Raw genomic sequence first — 20,884 nt, 5'->3', positions numbered from 1 at the left:
CAAAAAAACAAATCTATCCCTGCCAACACACCCCTTGCTCAGTACTTGGCCCCTGGCCCAGTAAATTCTCACCAACTCCAGACATCATTTGTACCTCACCTGTACCACTTTCTTGACAATTTGGGTCTCCCTCTTACGGTCTTGTGCCACACCACTGGGAAGTTTGTACTACTGGCAAAGTTCTGCGTCAGGGCAATTGTGGTATCCAGATTGAGAACCACATGCCACCAGCCACCTGCGAGATTGAAAGAACCACATAAAATGGCAGTACTTTCACAATCTAAAATCAGACACACCCCTACCATGAAATTATACCAAAATGGAAAACGCCTGTAATATGCAACTCTTAAGAAAAGGAAATGTGAAAGGAGCCCACCCTCACCCCAATGTTAAAATTCTTGGACATAACCAATCCATGTATCTTATTTTTAAGTGACATAATAGATCTAAAACAAAATCCCACCATCTCCTCCACAAATGCATAAGGTATGGTGAGCTCTGCCACTCGTTCCACTGATGGCGCACCACTAGGTGTACTCTACAAAAAAGATTACATTGCAACAGCCTTGCTCTAAAAACACAGCAGTGGATCAATTGCCATCTTCAGCTTTGACACTTGATCAAGTTATGAAAAACAGTTGAACCCAACTTGTATTACTTCCAGGTCCTCTGGCCTGGAACTATTTCAGAGAAAGAGTTCCTGCAGACAAACTAACATCAGAACAGTTTCCTATTTTAATGACACTGCCACCATACTGACATAGATGAGCCCTTTTTCCAACCTCTGCTGGATGAGGTTGATCAACTCCTCAGTCAGGTACCCAACTCCATACATACATTTAGGAGAAATAAAATATCAGAGGCTTCACTAAAAATCTAATTTTTGCCCTGTGGTGAATCTTCTACCGAAAATCCACGAAGTTGTATTGCCTCTTATCTTCGATAACCCAATGAAGAGTGTGACCTATTTGATTAACAAAAGTCCGTATTTCGAACAGGGTGTAGCACAAAAACAGCTATGCTGTAAACTGTCGAGAACACTGCATTTGTGACAATATTGACTTGTGTTTACTTAACCTCTTTGACCAATCAACAGTGTTTGATACAGTGGAAGACCAAACCCCCATTGACACATTGAGGGAAAGAAAAGAGGCAGGCTATTGGACACTTCTGAGCTTGATCTAATCTGTCAATAGAAAACAAGCATTGGCAGAGACAATAGCTATGGCGTTTACATTCTAATGAATCGGTCTTAACATTCCTAAATATGGACCACTTGTGCAATGTCTTTGTTTGTCCTTCCAAGTCTTTGTCCAAACTGTTTCTGTGCCTAGTTTTTTTAATGTCAATGCCGGTTTGTACACGAGACACATACATAACTCCTAGCATTTGCCCTTGTAAAGGTCTTCACTCAAGTTGTTCTGGTTCTTAACGTACAGAAGCAGAAGTTGCGAGGGGAAAAGACAGCTGATGCTGGGAAATCTGTCTCCAATCAGAGAAGTGTGATTATATTGGCTTGTGACTCCAGTTCTCCCAATGATATACTGTGCTGAGTAATGTTAAGACTTGTTATTATAAGTGCTTTCGAGCAGTCATTTGCAGTGTAACTGCTCACAATGTTTTAGGGTGCAGGGTGAGCAAAAAGCAAGAGCCTTTTTCAACAACAAACTGACAAAGCCAATAGATCTTCCCTCTATTACGTGTGTGCTGAGCTGTTGGCTTTGTTATTGTATATTTTTGCATGCTCTGCATGATTAAAAGGATTAGTTACTTACCTGTAATCCTAGTTCTCTTCCAGGGGTATCCTCAAAGTCATAAGCATTAGAATATTCCCGCCCATGCGCGGGACCCCGGAAACAATATATTATATGTGCCCCACGTGTGTGTGTATATGTGTATGTGTATGTGTATGTGTATATATATATATATATATATATAAAAAATAAGCAATTGCAGCCAAATTAACAGTAGAGCTGAATTATATTGTAAAGAATTTCCACCATACATGAACTTATGCATTAGAAACATGAGAAACAACACCAAAGATTGTTTAGAAACTGTTTTAATGCTTAGAAAGCAGTAGAAATTCTTATAACTCACTGAAAGCATAGAAAGCTCCCAGGCTGCATTGCAAACACACAGTCAGTCTAAAAATGACGGAAAAGCTAACCTGTAGCTGCATGCAACAAAAAACTGACACCGTGCCTTTAATGCACTCATGACCCCCAGCTTCCCATCATGCCTCAGGGGTGACTAATAGGTCAGTTGTTCTTTCCGATTCCTTCAGGAAGGACCCTGGTAACACAGCTCCACTCTTTTCTGACAGAAATTTACTTCAATTTTCTAATTTTTTCTGCTTACTTTGACTTTTAACATTTTGTCAAGTAAGGTTCTGTCTTTTTAGACAGTTTTTTAGTGGCATTTCTATTTTAAAATGCCTTCTCTTTTTGACAACTGTCCTTCTTGTGGCAACAAGAAGGCAAAATCAGACAGCCATGATGTCTGTATACTTTGCTTACCTGATCATCATGATCCTAAGGACTGTTCTCACTGCGCACGCCTGTCTGAGAGAACTCTCAAGGACAGAGAAAGAAATCGCATTTATGGACTGGCTCAAAGGTCCACCAGAGGAAGATCTCCAGTGAGGAAGGGCAGCAAGAGGGCCCGAAGTCCTTCAAAAGGCAAGTCTTCACGTCCTTCAACTTCAACGTCGGGCTCGGCGCTGAAGAAACATCTACCGGTGAGTTTTCCAGCTGAAAAACGACAGTCGACGGCGGGCTCGCCGTCGAAAAGAAGATCAGGTTCGTTGCCGACGTCGAGACCAGCTCCGTCTGCAAACTCCCCTCCGCCGTCGTCAACCAGGCGACGATCGGCGTTGAGGGAGGTCAAGCCTCCGCCGTCGTCAACCGGGCGGCGATCGGCGTCGAGGACCAAGACCCCTCCGCCGTCATCAACCAGGCGGCGTCGAGGACCAAGATCCCTCAGTCGTCGTCATCTCGACGACGGTCGGCGTCAACAACCAGGACCCCTCCGCCATCGTCAACTCTTAATGTTCTTTGGGTCCTGTAGTGGCAAAACCGGGCAGTGAGGTATTTGGGTTCAGTGGACTTGAAGGTTCTGAAGACTAGGAGAAGGATCATGAATAGGTTCCCATTGTGGATAGGTAACAAATGGAGTTTTTAGGTCTTGCCTGTCGATGCGCATCGAGCTTGTTAGGTCTCGCCTGTCGATGCGCATGCGCATCGAGCTTGCGAGACTATGGGGGCTTAAACACTCTTTAACCAACTTGCAAGGAATCGTGGCGATTCCTTGCAGTGCCCGTGAAATTTAAGCTCAATGCGCATGCGCATTGAGCTTAAAAGCGCGTGCACATGCCCCCAGCCGCCTGCCTTGCCCACTCTCTCTCTCACAGCCTCCCCCAGCTCCGCCCCCTCACTTCTTGGTTGCACGGCCGCTAGGCCGTGCCTCCCCTACTCTCCTCCCCCCTCCTCCTCCTACTCTCCTCCCCTGCCTGCCGTGTCGCACCTCTCCCCGCTCCGCCCCCTCCCCTGCCCGCCGTGTAAACTTGCCTGTTAATTCACTTGTTGAACTTGCATCTATTCCAACAACAACGAAACTTGGATATTGGCATCAGTATACTAGAAGGCATTAAGGCAACAGATAAGTCTTGAAAGCGGCTGTAGCCAAGCCATTATTACATTTCAGTTTAAGTGCTCTCTCCCTGTTACGCAGGCCGCTAGGCCGTGCCTCCCCTACTCTCCTCCCCCCTCCTCCTCCTACTCTCCTCCCCCCTCCTTCTCCTACTCTCCTCCCCTGCCTGCCGTGTCGCACCTCTCCCCGCTCCGCCCCCTCCCCTGCCCGCCGTGTAAGCTTGCATGTTAATTCACTTGTTGAACTTGCATCTAATAGAATTAGCAGTGTAGCTCCACTTTAGGTCATATTTATTTTTGGTGTGTATAAGAATATGTCCACAATCACAGGCTATTAAGCACAGACATTAAAACCTAGTTTCCAAACTCGTTCATTGGCAGTTTTCCCCTTTAAACAACATCGCCTCCCCCATTTGAACACCTTATGTGCTCTGTGTACGTCTCCTTCGCCCTCCCCCCACTCACCCTCTCTTCCCACCCTCGCCCTCTCTTCCCACCCTCACCCTATCTCTAATTTTACTTTTAACTTCTCTCTGACCCCTCGACTCCTCTTCCCGTGCCCCTCGTGCATGTCTGCCTCGCCGCCCCGCTCCAGGCGCTCAAGTCTCCCTCGACTCCTCCTTTCTACCCTCCTCCCTCTTTCCTTCTGTTTCCCGGCATCTTTTCTCGCATGCATCTCTCTAACCCCCCCTCCCCCATCTTCCGTTTTTAATTTGCGTAACAGAGAGCACATAAACCGAATTTTAATAGTAATTTGGCTACAGCCACTTCAAAGCGGCTGTAGCCAAGTCATTATTAAATTTCAGTTTATGTGCGCTCTCCCTGTTACGCAAACTAACAACTAACAAAATAATTATAGAGTATGAAGCTGCTGCCTGATCACAACACCGGCACTTCCTTTGTTACAAATTAAGCACTAGTACGGCGGCTGTCAATGCGTGTTTGCAGCTATACACAAATAAAATTAGTAGCGTAGCTCCACTTTAGGTCATATTCACTTTTGGTGTGTATAAGAATATGTCCACAATCACAGGCTATTAAGCACAATCAGACATTAAAACCTCGTTTCCAAACTCGTTCATTGGCAGTTTTCCCCTTTAAACAACATCGCCTCCCCCATTTGAACACCTTATGTGCTCTGTGTACGTCTCCTTCGCCCTCCCCCCACTCACCCTCTCTTCCCACCCTCACCCGATCTCTAATTTTACTTTTAACTTCTTTCTGACCCCTCGTTTCCTCTTCCCGTGCCCCTCGTGCATGTCTGCCTCGCCGCCCCGCTCCAGGCGCTCATGTCTCCCTCGACTCCTCCTTTCTACCCTCCTCCCTCTTTCCTTCTGTTTCCCGGCATCTTTTCTCGCACGCATCTCTCTAACCGCCCCCCCCCCCCATCTTCCGTTTTTAATTTGCGTAACAGAGAGCACATAAACCGAATTTTACTAGTAATTTGGCTACAGCCACTTGAAAGCGGCTGTAGCCAAGTCATTATTAAATTTCCGTTTATGTGCGCTCTCCCTGTTACGCAAACTAACAAAAGAATTATAGAGTATGAAGCTGCTGCCTGATCACAACACCGGCACTTCCTTTGTTACAAATTAAGCACTAGTACGGCGGCTATCACTGCGTGTTTGCAGCTATACACAAATAAAATTAGTAGCGTAGCTCCACTTTAGGTCATATTTATTTTTGGTGTGTATAAGAATACGTCCAAAATCACAGGCTATTAAGCACAATCAGACATTAAAATCTAGTTTTCAAACTCGTTCATTGGCAGTTTTCCCCTTTAAACAACATCACCTCCCCCATTTGAACACCTTATGTGCTCTGTGTTAGGAAGGCTAAAAAAAAAAAACACGCTGTGTAAAGCTGATGCCTGCTGAGAGCCCAGGCAAGAAGCCGGGGTGCTTTTCAAGAATCCATCTAATAATGTTACGTATGTCACCCTTTCTTTTCAACAGAATTTGTTTGAACCTGTTTCCCACAGCTCCCACCAGGGCGCATAGTCTCTTTCTTTCTCTCTGTCTCTCCTACTCTCTTTCTCTCTCTCCCCCTCTCTCCCCCTCTCTCTCTCACTCTTCCCCTTTCTATCTCTCTCTTTCTCTACCTCCCTCTCTCTCTCTTTATCTCTCCTCACACTTTCTGTCTCTCCCGCTCTCTTTCTCTTTGGCCCTCTCTCCCCCTCTCTGGCTCTCTCTACTCTCCTCTCTCGCTCTCCCTCCCCACTCTCTTTCTCAGTCTTTCCCTTTCTCTCCCTCCCTCTCTCTCTTTATCTCTCCTCACTCTCTTTCGGTCTCTCTCCTATCTCTTTCTCTCTCTCCCACTCTCTCTTCCCCCTCCTTCTATTTCCCTCCCTCCCTTTATACCTCTTCTCTCACTCCCCCCCCCTTTCTCTCTCTCTCTTTCTCGCTCTCTCCTTTCTCATCTGTTGATCGTCCACCCCCACACACAACCCCTTAAACACATCCCCACACACACACACCCCACACACAGAAACCCCCCTGCACACACCCCCACACACAGACCCCACACACAGAACCCCCACACACACACACCACCACACACAACCCCCCCCACACACACACCACCACACACAACCCCCCCCACACACACAACCCCACACACACACAACCCCCCCCCCCACACACACAACCCCCCCACACACAACCCCCTCCACATACATCCCCCCACACACACAACCCCCCCCCACACAACCATCTATCGATCTATCTATCGCCCTCACTCTATCGCCCTCCCTTCAACAACTGGTTCAAATATGTTCTCTCAATGTTTCAAGCTTTATTACAAATGTCACAAAAAGATGTTCTGTTCTTGTTTTTTTAACGGCCTACACCCAGTGACTGCAACACTTTTAATGTTGGGCCAGGCTACATATTTTCCCAAGTTTACTGACAACGTGGCCTCTGTTTACAGTAGATGCTTGGCCACAGTTACTTCCAACACTTTGCACTGGCACTTCTTGTCCTACAGCTAAATTCAAACTGTTCTGAACTAGAGTCTCATAATTTTCAAAATTTTGCAGTAAAACGATCAAAGAGGTACTAACTTAATTTCGACATCATTATCGAAGTGCAGTTTATCTTGTCTTCATCAGTACTTCGTACATCTCTCTAGAGATGTGGCCTAACGACCAGAGCTGCCATCTAAGTCACGTAAATACAAAACATGTTGCATTACAAAGGCTATAGGTGTGACATTCGCGAAAGTTATAACTATTGGCATTGTAAATGACAAAGCTATCAATTTAGCTATTTTAAAAACCAACACATAAATAAAATATTTGTCATTTACAAGTCCAACAGCTCCAACTTTTCTAATGCGAGACCTATTGCATTTCCAATGCTTGGTTTTTTTAGGAAGCCTGGTGTAGAGCTTCGCTTTGGGAAGTTGAAGCACCAATCTAGCTGCAGCATGAGAGGTTGAGGTCAAATTTGGCCCCAAGACTTTCTACTACTTTCACAACGGCTGGGAGTACGAAGTCAGGCCACAGTTGTGTGGGGGAGAATAGATTTGATTTGCCATAAAGTAGCATTTTGGTTTTGTCTGTGCTGCATTTCATTTGAGGTGATTGTTTTGAAAGTTAAGTTCAGAGGGAGAAAACCTCTTGTTCCGGGAGTGGATCAACTGTGTATCGGCAGTGTAGGAGGTGGTAGTAATTCCATATGAGGCTATCAGGGAGATGAGGGGGCGCATATAAATGTTAAAAAGTGCAGACTATTGGATGAGCATTGTGGTACTCACGTTGTGTCTGATCTTTTTGCTGATGAAAATTGTCACATGCCAAGTGTGTGCCTCCTATTGGTAAGGAAGGATTCGATCGAGGATAAAGGCTTGTTGGAGGGCCCTAGCTCTTAAATCCTCTGAAGAATGATGGAGTGGGAGATGGTATCTAATCGCTGCAGAGAGTTTCAGCAGTAACACCACCATATTGTTTCCAGCCTCATTTTAATGGTCTCAGAATCTTCAAGGAGGGCTGATTAGGTAGATTGTTTGGGTCTGAAACCAGATTGCCGTATGTGAAGTGAGTTGGATTTTTTTAAGTAAGGTTAGAAGTGGTTGGTTTATGAATTTGAGTAGTTGTATGAACACCGGAAGTAGAGAGATTAGGCTGAGGTTTGACAGAGTCGTGGGATCTGCTGGGGACATCTTTTGTAGGGGTTTTTCAACTGCTAGTTTCAAGGCTGACAGGACTTCCACTGCGGTTAGGGATGTATTAAGAATCTGACTGATTAATGGGTTGACAATATCGATAGCTGCATGTAGTATGGCCAGGGTCATAAGGGGAACTAGACGTGCAAGAGAATAGATTGAGACGAGATTGCGGTAAAGAAATGTTCTGAAAGATAGCCAATATGGCGTCTGTAGTGTTATGGGAGCTACCTGGGTGGCTATTGGTTGTATGGTAGATTGTCGCGAGTGGGCATAAACCTGTTGTATGGAATGAATCTTGTATGTGAAAAAAGCTGAAATCTGATCACAGAATGCCTGGGATTGAGGATTTTCTAGTGAAAGGGCTTTAGGAAGACTGGTCTTAGGGTTGCAACCAGTCTTCTCAATTTGATGTGTACCGTGAGATTTGTTTGGTTTCGTTGATCAACTTTTAGTAAGACTTCTGTGCCTCTCTTAAGCGAGACCGAAGTAGGAATTGGAGAGGGCACAGGACGAAGGTACTGAGGAAAAGTATTGGGGCTACATAAGTCGACTGGTAAGGAAAGATGGGAGTGTCAAATTTAAGGGAGATCAATGAAAACAAGCATTTGCAATGCAATAGGTCTCGCATTAGGAAAGTTTGAGCTATTGGTATTGTAAATTACACATTTTTTATTTATGTGTTGGTTTTGAAAATAGCGAAATTAATAGCTTTGTCATTTACAATGCCAATAGTTTTAACTTTTGCAAATGTGACACCTGTAGCATTTGTCATGCAATATGTGTTGTATTTACGCGACTTAGATGTATTGACATTACAAATAGCAATGGCTTTTAATTGTTTTAAATAATTAATAATTAAATAAAAGTTAGTTATTTATAATGTCAATAGCTTAAACTTTTGTAAATAACTTTTGTAAAGATTATGTTCAGTGTATTTTATTGTGCCGAAAATCCAAGAACAGATGTGAAATATTAACATCTTTTTACGACATTTGTAATAAAGCTTGAAACATTGAGAGAACATATTTGAACCAGTTGTTCTTGAATGGTTGCACAGATTGATGCTGTGGTGGCACTGAGTGATGTTGTGGTGGTGACGAGTGATGCTGTGGCGTTCAGTGATGCTGTGGTAGCGCATAGTGATGTTGTGGTGCCCCTGAGTGATGCTGTGGTGGTGCGATTGATATATAGAGTGAGGGCGATAGATAGAGTGAGGGCGATAGATGGATAGAGTGAGGGTGACAGATAGGTAGATAGATAGATGGCGACAGTAAACATCCCGTATTCGAGGAATTTACTGTGTGCAATTTTAATATTGATTCAAGGTTTCAATGTGTCCCCTCGAGCACCTGTGTTATGCTACTAATATAAATGAATTCCAAGATGTTAATCACTGTAACCAAACAAAAGGAGGCTGACATGTGGCCTCTGGCTTCAAAGGCACAAAACCTGAGTTCAGATCTTAGTTCCTGCACATAGGCAAAGCGTCTTATCTGACAGTTTTGTGCTTTCTAAGCGGGCGGGAACAGTGAGTGCTGAGAAGCCGGACTACCAATGTGCTCATTGCTTTGACTGCCTCCTTACATTTTTTTTTCTATCCAGCCATAAAGTGAAGGCACCTCAGCAAGTTAACTACACCACATATTTCTGCGTGCATCAAGAAGTATCTGGGGTCTGATTCTAGTCGGGGCGAGTTAGACGTTTATCCTTTTTTGACCAACAAAGTCAGTTTGAAATGGACAGTAAAATAAATAAAACACTGCACGCCTTCTGCGGTGGGCTCAGAGACGAGAATGGACAGGGAAGGAAGGCTGACGCTTGTGGATGTCTGATGCATGATGTTTGTGGATGGCTGACGCTTGTGGATGTCTGATGCATGATGTTTGTGGATGGCTGACGCTTGTGGATGTCTGATGCATGATGTTTGTGGATGTCTGATGCATGATGTTTGTGGATGCCTGACGCTTGTGGATGTCTGATGCCTGACGCTTGCGGATGCCTGACGCTTGCGGATGCCTGGCGCTTGCGGATGCCTGGCGCTTGCGGATGCCTGGCGCTTGCGGATGCCTGGCGCTTGCGGATGTTTGGCAAGTGTTGTTTGTACAGGTTTCGCAGATGCTGGCATAAGTCACTAGACAGACATTTAAACGAGCGTCTACTGAATCAGCTTGGGTGAGCTTTCCAGTGAGGTTATTGAAGTATTGGAGAGGCTGGGGACCGCCATTGCTGGGGGCGTGTTTACGAGTTTGTACCGGGGTGCGTGGGAAGTTAGTCTTGGCCAATCTCCTATTGTGGGTCAGGCGGTACAACCATCTCCGTGCTGCGTTAAACAATCGGATGCGGCTACCTATGAGGCATTTAAAGTGTTGCATGTCCACAAATCTTCATATTTGTATAACACACTCACCCTCCAGACATCCCTTGAAAGCCTCGCAATAAGGGGAGAAGTGGGCTGCTTTGAGGATTGGGTAAATATATCCAGGTGTGCACAGAAGAACAGAGCAACCCAACTGTGCTAAAAAGTAGAAGTTGTGGTAACACTGAGCTGGCTGGCACCCCCGTGTGGGCATAGGATCAGGCCTCTCTCTGCGGGGTCTAGGCATTCATTTTAGGCATGTCACTGTGGCCGCGAGAGAGTAGTCACCTGTACCACTTTGCACGAGGAAGGAGAGATATGCCACTGTGTTTGCATGAGCGTAGTCAATTGTGATACTGCGACTGCACGAGCATAGTTGTGCCTCAGAACATGCGTGAGGTTAATGAGATGTGTCACTGTGCTGGCACGAACCAGGTAGGCTGGGATTTTGTGTCTGCACGAGGGTGGTGTCCTGTATCTGCACGAGAAGGCTGACTGTAATACTGAACTCACTGTGCCACAGTGTTTGCACGAAGGTGGCGAACGGTGCTGTGCTGGCACGAACGGGGTAGGCTGGGATTTTGTGCCTGCACGAGAAGATTGAGCTGGAATACTGAACACTCTGTGCCACGGTGTTTGCACGAAGGTGGTGAACGGTGCCAGTGTGCCTGTTGGAGAACGATTGTGTCACTGACTCTGGGGAGAGTACGCAGGGGGCACAGTGACGAATGGCAAGAGATGCATACATGGTACTGAAGTTGTACAGCATTTATGCATACAATTTATGCGTTGGGCTGACGTGAGGGTGATCGGGCACACTATCGTTTGAAAAGAATGAGGAGTTATTCGAGCAGAGATGTAAACGGCACATAGAACACTTGAAGTATGTAAACGTGCAGTTATTAAATAGAGCATACAGTGAGCCTATGAACAAAATTAAAATGATGCAAGCTCCGGTAGATCAGAATAACGAGACACAAAAAGAGTTTTTCCCAAGATCACCCATTTTTCATGTTGGGAAGTCGGGAGTAGGTGCTCATTCTCCGGCCTCAACAGCCATTGATGAAGACAACACAACTAATTAGAAACTATTGTAAACTGAAGGAATAAGAGGATGGGGCTTAACTTTCCTTCTGTGTGAAAAAGGGCGCAAGATCACAGAATAGTTAGAGGTAGATACAAGCCAAACCTGGCAATCAAATAAAGAAGCCTGGGAAACAGAGCAGAATAGGAAACGATAAAAGCCAATTGGAAATAAAAACATTTTAAAGCATTTAAATATTTGTATTATATTCCTGCCGTTATATTTTTACACCTCATTGACCGAGCAGTGAGTGCAGCGGCAGCTGCAGGCATGTCATAGGAGCAAAAAAAAAATGCGAGTCACGGCCGCCACGAAGTGTGAAGCATTGGGCGGGGAAGCAGATCCCTTTGAAGCTCTCGGAGCAGCGCTGGGAGGGGGGCTAGGCAGAAATGCGAGTCACGGCCTGGCGGCCATGAAGTGTGAAGCAGTGGGCGGGGAGGTAGGAGCAAATGGTGAGGGGAGCCTTTGAAGAGCAAGGCAGGGGGATAGAAGCGCGTTCACGAGCACGTGCACTTCTATAAATCCGCATCGTGAACTCAGATTTCTGGTTTGACTGCAATAGGTCTCTCTGCGAGACCTAAAAAGAAAATAGCAGTTCTCCAGGAGAAGACAAAAACACAGAAGAGGAAGAAAAGTCATAGAATGAGAAGCAAGATAATGAGATTGAAAATACAGTCAACCTATGATAACCAATGGTCTGATTCTAAGTCCACTGTAAGTTTCTGGTATCCTCTTCCGAAAACAGGATGCAAAAAGATGTTTGTAGGCAAGACCCAAACGATGTCTGTAGGCGAAACATAAAAAGAGACAGAACATTTGCATAATCCTTACAGATCGATTACCGGTTATATGTGCAGCCGATCCGGTTCAGGGTTTTGCTTTACATTCTTGAAATTATCGTACTGTTCATCCATTTTACAGTCAGGACCACAACACCCAGAATGCAAAGCAAAAAACCTGGACTAGATGAGCTAATCATGAAAGCAAGAAAACAAGTTACTTACCTGTAACTTTGGTTCCCCAGTATTGGTAACTTTCATAGATTCCCATGCTTTGTATCATTCCCCGTCGTCGGAATGGGAGCCTCGGTAAATAGTAAAAAACTATAGTAGTAAGCACAAAGTGAAAAAATAGGCCTAGGCCTCATCTCATTTTGTAGCTTATCCACCTCTTTGTGTAAAAGAGACCAAATTTCTGCAGCAGCCAATCAGAGCCGCCTCACCCCATAGAACCTTCCTGAGAGAAGCTCAGAGCCTCAGATTTTCGTAGCCGTTGTATACAGCTATCCACCAAGATCAGAAGAGTGAGCTTTCCCAGGGGAGGTGGGTGGGCGCATGGGAATCTATGAAAGTTACCAATACTGGGGAACCAAAGTTACAGGTAAGTAACTTGTTTTCTTGCCCCAGTATTGGAACTTTCATAGATTCCCATGCTTTGTATCAGAGTAACTAGCAGTAAAGAAAAACATATTTTGTCATACCTAAACCTGAAAATGTGACACATCTCTGTAAAAAACAGCAGAACACATAGGATCATGAAATATGACAATAATGCAGTATACAAAATATGCAAAGGAAGGAGGGATAGAAAGGAAAGCTCACCGACTTATTGGAAAAGGTTCCTCAGGACTGCTTGGCCCACTGCTGCATCCTCCCTCACAGAAGAATCCAGACAATAGTGGCGGGTGAAGGTGTGGACACTGCTCCACGTAGCCGCCCTGCAAATGTCCTTGATAGGGACTCCTGCGAATAACGCCGCAGATGAAGCCATGGATCTGGTAGAGTGAGCACGAACTGCTCGCTGCAGAGGTTTCCCAGCCGCCTGGTGACAAAATTGTATAGCACTGGAAATCCAACGGGAAATACAAGCCTTCGAAACAGCACAACCCTTGCGTGGAGCACTGAAGGAAACAAAGAGCTGTGAAGATTTCCTGAACTGCTTCGTTCGCTCCAGATAGAATTTCAGGCATCTGTGAATGTCCAGAGAGTGCAGAGTTCTTTCCGCAGGTGAAGAAGGTTTTGGAAAAAATGGTTTCAAGACCACGGGTTCATTTAGGTGGAACTCCGAAGGAACTTTCGGGATAAATTTAGGATTTGTCCGTAGAATCAGCACATTATTTTTAAACTGGAGAAAAGGTTCCTCAGTCGTGAAAGCCTGGATCTCGCTTACTCTACGAGCCGATGTCAGGGCCAAGAGAAGAGCCACCTTCCAGGAAAGAAACTTAAGGTCAGACTTATGCACAGGTTCAAAAGGGGGTTTCATGAGGGATGACAGAACCAGATTCAAGTGCCAGGTTGGAGGAGGTGGCCGAACTGGAGGAAAAACCCTGAACAAACCTTTCAGGAATTGTTTGACAATCCTAGCCGACCATAGGGAAGGCCCTGAAGATGAACGTCTGAATCTAGAGATGGCTGCCAGATGGACCTTTATCGACGATGGAGCCAATCCCGATTTTGCCAGAGAAAGGAGGTAAGGCAAGAGCTCGTGTGGAGAAGAAGTATACGGGTGTAAACCTTCCTTCTGGCACCAAACACAGAATCTCTTCCATTTGGCTCGATAGGTCTTGTTGGTACTAGGGGCTCGAGCCTGAGCTAGAATGTCTCTACATTCACTTGAGAGATCTAATCCCTGGAACTCTCTGAATTCAGGAGCCACGCTGTCAATCGCAGGGACTTCAAGTCCGGATGTAGAACCTGACCGTGAGACATTGTTAGCAAAGTTGGAATAGGCTGTAGGAGAACTGGCTGGTCCTGGGAGAGGAGAAGAAGCTCCGAGTACCAAACTTGTCTGGGCCATGCTGGAGCGATCAAAATCATCCTGCACGGTTCCACCTTGAGTTTGCTGACCAACTTCGGAATCAGTGGAATGGGAGGAAAGGCGTAAACAAAGGCGCCTGACCAGGCAATCAAAAGCGCATTCCCCAAGGATTCCCGATGGTGAACCCTGCTTGCGAAGGACAGGCATTTTGCGTTCTGGGGAGTCGCAAACAGGTCGATTGATGGTGTCCCCCATCGAGTAAAGAGATCCTCCAGAACGGTCTGATCCAGCTCCCACTCGTGAGAGACTGTCCTCTGACGACTCAAAGCGTCCGCCTTGACATTGAGCGTCCCCGCTAGATGTTCCGCTGAGAGGGAGACGTTGTTCTGTATTAACCAATTCCATATCGTTTGGGCTTCCTTGGAGAGGGTGGAGGATCTTGTGCCACCCTGTTTGTTTATGTAGTGCATGGCTGTAGTGTTGTCCGTACGAACCAGCACTGTCCTGTTTTGAATCCTCGGAAGAAAAGCTTGAAGAGCCAAGCGGATCGCGAGAAGTTCCAGGAGGTTGATATGGAACTTGCGTTGCACTGGACTCCAGTGACCGCTGACCTTCAGCTCCTGGAGGACCGCTCCCCATCCTTCCATGGAAGCATCCGTTGTTACAATCAGGGGAGATGGAGGAATGAGGAACGATAAACCCTTGGAAAGATTGTCTTTTTCCAGCCACCAGCCGCCTGCTTTTCTCATTTCTTTGGTAACGACAACCTTGTCGTCGAAGGATCCTGTGACCTGCCGCCACTGTCTGTCCAGTTGCTCTTGTAGTGGACGCATCCTGAGCCTGCAGTGCGGAACTAAAGGAATGCAAGATGAAATTGATCCGAGAAGTGATTTGTACTTGCGAACTGTCAGTGTCTTTCGAGATTGGAGAAGACGAGCTGAACACATTAGTTTGGTCTGGCGCTCCTCCGATGGAAGGGCTAAGCAACTGTCCGTGTTCAGGATGGCTCCCAGGAACCTTGTTGACCTGGATGGGTATAAAACCGATTTCTCCCTGTTGAGTCGAAGACCTAGCCGCTCGAACAGATCCTTGCACGTCCGGACTGCACTGGACGCTTCCTGAACAGATGGAGCTTTCAGCAGCCAATCGTCCAGGTATGGAAACACCTGAATAGCTTGTTTTCTGAGAAAAGCTGCCACCGGAGCTAGAACCTTTGTGAAGATCCGTGGGGCGGACCGGAGACCAAATGGCAGTACCTTGAATTGAAAGTGACTCTTGCCCACTGTAAAGCGCAGATATTGCCTGTGAGCTGGATGGATAGGAACGTGGAAGTAGGCGTCCTCCAAATCGAGGGTCGCCATAAAATCCCCCGGATTGAGCAGACGAAGGATGTCTTGAAGAGTGACCATCCTGAAGGACAACTTCACGAGATAAGTGTTGAGCTGCCGTAGATCTAAAATCGGACGCCACTTGTTCTTTGTCTTCCGAACCAGGAAGAACCTGGAATAGAACCCCTTCCCCTTCTGCGAAAGGGGTACAGGCTCTACTGCCCCCTTGGTGAAAAGTTGGTGGGCTTCGAGATGAAGGAGCCTGAGATGTTTCGGAAGGAAGGCATCCGGCGCTCTTGTTGGAGGAAGGTCTTGAAACTCCAATGTGTGTCCTTCTCTGACAATCTGGAGGACCCACTGATCCGATGTAATAAGTATCCAGTTGTGTAGGCAATGGGAAATCCTGCCCCCCACAGATGTGAATGAGGGAACAGGAACAGTGGAAAGAGCCACCTGGCCGCTATTGTTTCCTGGTGTTGTCTCTCCTTTGCTGCCCCTGACGTCCTCTAGGCTGCTGGCGAGAGAAAGAGCCCCTTTGAGTGTATTGTGGCTTATACGACTGGCTGGACTGAGATCCAGAGGAGTAGCGATTTTGATTACCTCCACGATAAGAAGAAAAGCCTCTTCCCCTAGCTCCTCTGAAGGGCACCTTACGATACTGCAATGTACCCAAGGACTTAGCTGTATCCGTGTCCTTTTTGATTCCCTGCAGGGCCTCATCGACGTGCTTGCCAAATAGCATCTCACCGTCATATGGCAGATCCAAGATCTTATTCTGCACCTCCTGCCTGAACCATGTGGCCTTTAACCACCCTTGGCGTCGCAGAACCGCCGAGCCAGCTAGTGCCCGGAATGCGGTGGTTGCAATATCCATTGCCACATCAATGACCTCCGAAGAGGCCCGCTCCCCTTCGAGCAAAATCTTCTTCACATCTTCCTTAGACGAATCCTGCAGTTCGTCAACAAATGGGGCAAGATCGCACCACATTTGTCGATCATAGCGTCCCAGAATCGCTAACGCATTGGCTGCCCTAACCAGGAGACTGGCCATAGCTGAAAACCTCTTGCCCACATTGTCTAGGCGCCTGCCCTCCTTATCCGGCGGCGTAGTCATCGGCGCAGAAGGATTCTTAGACTTGCTTTGGGCAGCCTGCGAAATGACCGAATCCGGTTTCGGTTGGCCAAGTAAACATGCTGGACTGCCATCCGGTGCCTTATACTTCTTTTCTAGTCTCGGAAGTACCGGGAGGACTGTAGCCGGATTATGCATAGCCTTCAAGCCCTCAGACCAGACATGCTCGATGATTGGAATGGACCTCACTGATTTCCTGAATGGTTCTTTAAAGTCATACAAAAAGCAATCCGATTGCACTGTGGTCACTGGGAGACCAAATCTTTTGGATGCCCTGTCCATTAAGTTGTGAAACCCTCCAACGTCCGCTGGAGGCGAAGTAATATTATCCGGGTCGGTGTTGTCCGGATCTATAGGGTCAGCAGTATTCCATGGCGTCTGTTGATCTTGATCAGGATCCGCTTGCTGGTCTGCATCTGAAGACGCAGCATCATCATCATCATCAGTCTCTTGCACCTGCACTACCTCCTGAGGGCGCATTTCCAGCGCAGTGGCACGCTCTCTCGAGGGTAAAGAATGGTCTGCCACAGGACGCAATGTCTGAGGCGGAGGTGTCGTGGGGCGCACTTGTTGGGCTTCCGGAGGTGCCGGGAAACGTTGCTTGTAATCCCGCAACATAAGTTGTAAATCCGCCACTAAAGCGGATGGTATTGCCACCATACCCTCGGGTAACTGACGCATCGGTTGTTGTGGAGGCACGTGCCTGGTAGCAGTACATTCCTCCTCATAATAATGCTCTGGAGCATAGTGCTGTCGTTCCATCTGCTCCTCCTCAGAGCTAAACTCCTGCACCTTAACCTGGAGGTCAGAAGGGCTATAGGCCTGCCCAAATTCACTGAAAGTCTCTTCCTCAGAGTCATCCTCCAATAGTAGTGTTGGTGGTAGCTTTTGAACCTGGCGAGGAGACGTCATCTCTGGCGTGATATGTTTCCTTTTTCGCGAAAAAACCTGTTTTCCCGCCATTTCCATCGTCAACGAGGTCGTCGTCGACGAGGCCCTCGTCGACGAGGCCGTCGTCGACGGGAAGGTCTTCTGTGTCAGTGTCGACAGTGGAATTGTAGACATAGAAACTGTCTTCGTCGACGAGGATAGCGTCGTCGACGAGGTGAAGCTCATCGTCGACGATGGTGGAATCGTCGACGGGACCGTCGACGAGCTCGTCGTTATCAACATGGCAACCGGCGTCGTCGACGTCGTCGTCGAAGTCGTTCTCGTCGACGACACCGCCGTCGACGGCAGCCTTGTAGACATTGTCGTCGACGTGGAGGTGGTCACCCTCGTCGACGACGAGCAGGATTCCGGAGCCTTGAAAGCAGTCGACGGTGTAGGCGTCGACACAGCCGTCGTCGACGAGCCCGTCGACGAGGCAACCTTGGTAGAGCTGTCCTTTTTAACACTCGTAGACGACGTACCTGGGAGTTTAGTCGTCGACGGTTTCTGCTTCTTGTCTGAAGCCACCTCTTGAGTCGTGGTTGAAGGCTTTTTGACCCCACGATCCTTTTCTGAGGAAGGCGAAGAGACTGTAGAAGCCTTTCTCACCTTTTTTGAGGTCAGAAGTTCCTCAGGCTTACCCTGCCTCTCCTTTTCACCTCGGTGAGGAGATTTTTGGGCAGCCGGCCTGTCAGACCTGTCAGAGGTCCCTGGTAAGGCCTTGTGTCGGGGCTCGTCTGAAGCAGACAGGGGGGACCTACCCCTCTTTTGAGACCTTCTGGAAGACACCATAGACGAGTAGCCCTCACTGTCCGAAGAGATAATGTCCTTCCGGTCTTTCACCTTCTGAAGCCATGTGAGAAGACGGCCTTCTCTGTCCCTCTGGGTCTTAGCTGAGAAGGATCTGCAAATCGGACAGTCTGTTGGTTTATGGTCCGGATATAAACAGTAGATACAATCCTCATGCTTGTCCTCGACAAACAACCTCTTCTTAGAGCAGGTGGCACAGGCTCTAAAAAGGGCTTTCCTCTCCGACATGTTGAGAAAAAATCCAAGTAGTTGAAGAAAAAACTGAAGAAAACTGAGCAGAGCTCAATGGAGACTCCCTTGCACAACGTGCGGTAGAAAATCTGAGGCTCTGAGCTTCTCTCAGGAAGGTTCTATGGGGTGAGGCGGCTCTGATTGGCTGCTGCAGAAATTTGGTCTCTTTTACACAAAGAGGTGGATAAGCTACAAAATGAGATGAGGCCTAGGCCTATTTTTTCACTTTGTGCTTACTACTATAGTTTTTTACTATTTACCGAGGCTCCCATTCCGACGACGGGGAATGATACAAAGCATGGGAATCTATGAAAGTTCCAATACTGGGGCAACTGGCAAACTTGAGAACGTTGCTCATTGGGAAATTTCCCCGATTTTTAATCAGGCTTTGACAGACAGGCCGGTAAGAGAGAGTAAGTGGTATGTCAGATAACTGACATGCAACTGTCCTTGCTCAGTTCAGCAAAGCCTTACAGACTGCCAACTTTTGTGGGTCTTGCAGAATTCTATGAGCCCTTAAGCCCAACAGACAGTCTCTCCAAGTCTCTGCTTGTTCAATGCAGCAAAAGTTTTGACTGTCATACTGTGAGGAAGACAGAAATAAAGAAGAGCATGAGAGATGGGGTAGGCGCAGTGAGGGCATGAGGGAAAGGCGAGAATAGTGAAAGGCAAAGTGAGAGGGAAAAAAGAAACGCAGAAAGAAAGATGGAAAAGAATATGTTCAGGGGTAGGAAAAGAATGAGGAAAGGTGGAAGAGGCAAAAAAAAAAAAAAAAGAACGAGGAAAAATGAGGAAATGGTGCATGGAAAAAGTAAGAAAGAACATGAGGAAAAGTACAATAAAACAAGAAACCTGGTAGGAAAGAAGGCGTGAGGAAGAAGGCAAAGATAGGCGGTGAAAGTCCGGACGGAAAGAAGAGCGCGGACGTCATCGCAACGTAATACACCAAAGTGGTGATGTCACTTCAAGATTATCATAATACAATCCTTAGCTGTAGGATAATACAGCGTATTTCCTGCAACACTAAAGGAGGGTCCCTTTTCCTGCTTAATGTCCTAGCAGTCAAGCACTGTTTAATAACGCCAGGCGGTTTCTGAGTGCTAGGCGGTAAAAGTGAATTGAGGTCGGATTAAAATCCAAATGTGGGCGTTAACTAGGTCAGTGCTGACACCACAGAGGGATGCCTGCGATCACACAGGTCTGCCTCACAGAGAAGAGCCGCTGTGTCACAAACCCGATATACAAAACACTCTTATTTTAGGGATACTTCCGCCCCTACAATCTCCTACAGGTTTGTGCTCCCAGAAGCCGCCTAGAAAGTTTACTGCCTTAACTTTCGTTTTGTACGTGGCGGTGATGTAAACATGCGGCCGTGTTTGACTGGAGTAATTGTGCAAACCTTATTAGCAATATGCATATTTACTGTAGCGCTGTTCGGCAGTAAATGGCTTAGAATGGATATAATTACCGCCGGGCGGCGCGGAGGCTGCTGGGTGCGGAGCCGTGGCTCACGCGTTGTGGGTGGGGTGGGTGGGGGGGATGGGGGCACTCTTTGAAAAGCAGCCATTCACCTTTGAGTGTCACCCCTCCATGCGCCTGGGGGGCAGGGGGCTGGCGAGGGGGTGTAAACCGGCCTGGTCTGTTGGTGCTTGAGCACGTGGTGTCTATGTGGTACATCAGCATGGGTGTGGAATGCGTAGTCACTTCCAGGCGCTATACACAGAAGTGTGGGGCTCTGACATTCACAAGAGGTGCTGTGACACTGCAGAGGGCAGTGCCCCTACAGGGCCTGGCAGGAGCCGGCACTGCCCTTTGGTGATCGTAGGGCAGAGCCTGAAAGGCACGTCTGGGCACCTGTCAATCAGCCATACTTTGAGGCAGACACAACCAGGTTCGTATTGCTCAAATACGTTTCAATTACAATATACACAGACACACACAAGTACATAAAGGCGCTTGTGTTTGTAACAGTATGCGATAAATATGTCCAGTGCTCAAACAATACACACAGATAATGTTTATACATATCAGGTAAACAGCTACACACGCACAATAAACAAATAATATGCAGATAGTATAGAAGCACGCAAAAAGTACACAGGGCGGCACATGTAGTGTGAGTGATGTGCGTACATGCCGGCTAGGACTGCCATGCAAAAAATGTGTGTGTAAGCAGCAGTGTCTCATTCCTATGCAGTAATGCTTCCAACAAGAAAAGGGCGCTGTGATAAAACCTGCAACTAGCGGAGGAGTTCGTGAGCCATACACTCTGGGGGGCATGCAGCCATGTGGCGCAAGCCGGAGCAACTTGGCAGAGCAACAAACAAAACAAGTTGTGAATGAAAGAACATTGCGGACAGAAGCTTTTAGGGGCGGAGGAGCGGATCCCTTTGAAGCACGGCCTCGCGGTCGTGCTAGAAGTGTGTGTTAATTAGGGGG

The 20,884-nt window shown here is 47.1% G+C and overlaps 1 protein-coding gene across 1 annotated transcript in view; it reads right to left on the bottom strand.

Moving 5' to 3' along the window:
• JMJD6 (jumonji domain containing 6, arginine demethylase and lysine hydroxylase) overlaps window positions 1–20,884 on the bottom strand; it is a 149,049-nt gene that overhangs the window by 84,744 nt on the left and 43,421 nt on the right. Inside the window, exon 4 of the mRNA XM_086930678.1 lies at window positions 100–235. Coding sequence (XP_086786804.1) covers window positions 100–235 — 136 coding nt within the window. The remainder of the gene's footprint in view (window positions 1–99; window positions 236–20,884) is intronic.

The sequence above is a fragment of the Lissotriton vulgaris genome, chromosome 7, assembly GCF_964263255.1.
Source record: "Lissotriton vulgaris chromosome 7, aLisVul1.2, whole genome shotgun sequence".
Lineage (NCBI taxonomy): Eukaryota > Metazoa > Chordata > Amphibia > Caudata > Salamandridae > Lissotriton > Lissotriton vulgaris.
The sequence above is the reverse complement of the archived record's forward strand: the minus strand, read 5'-3'. Positions and strand labels throughout refer to the sequence as shown.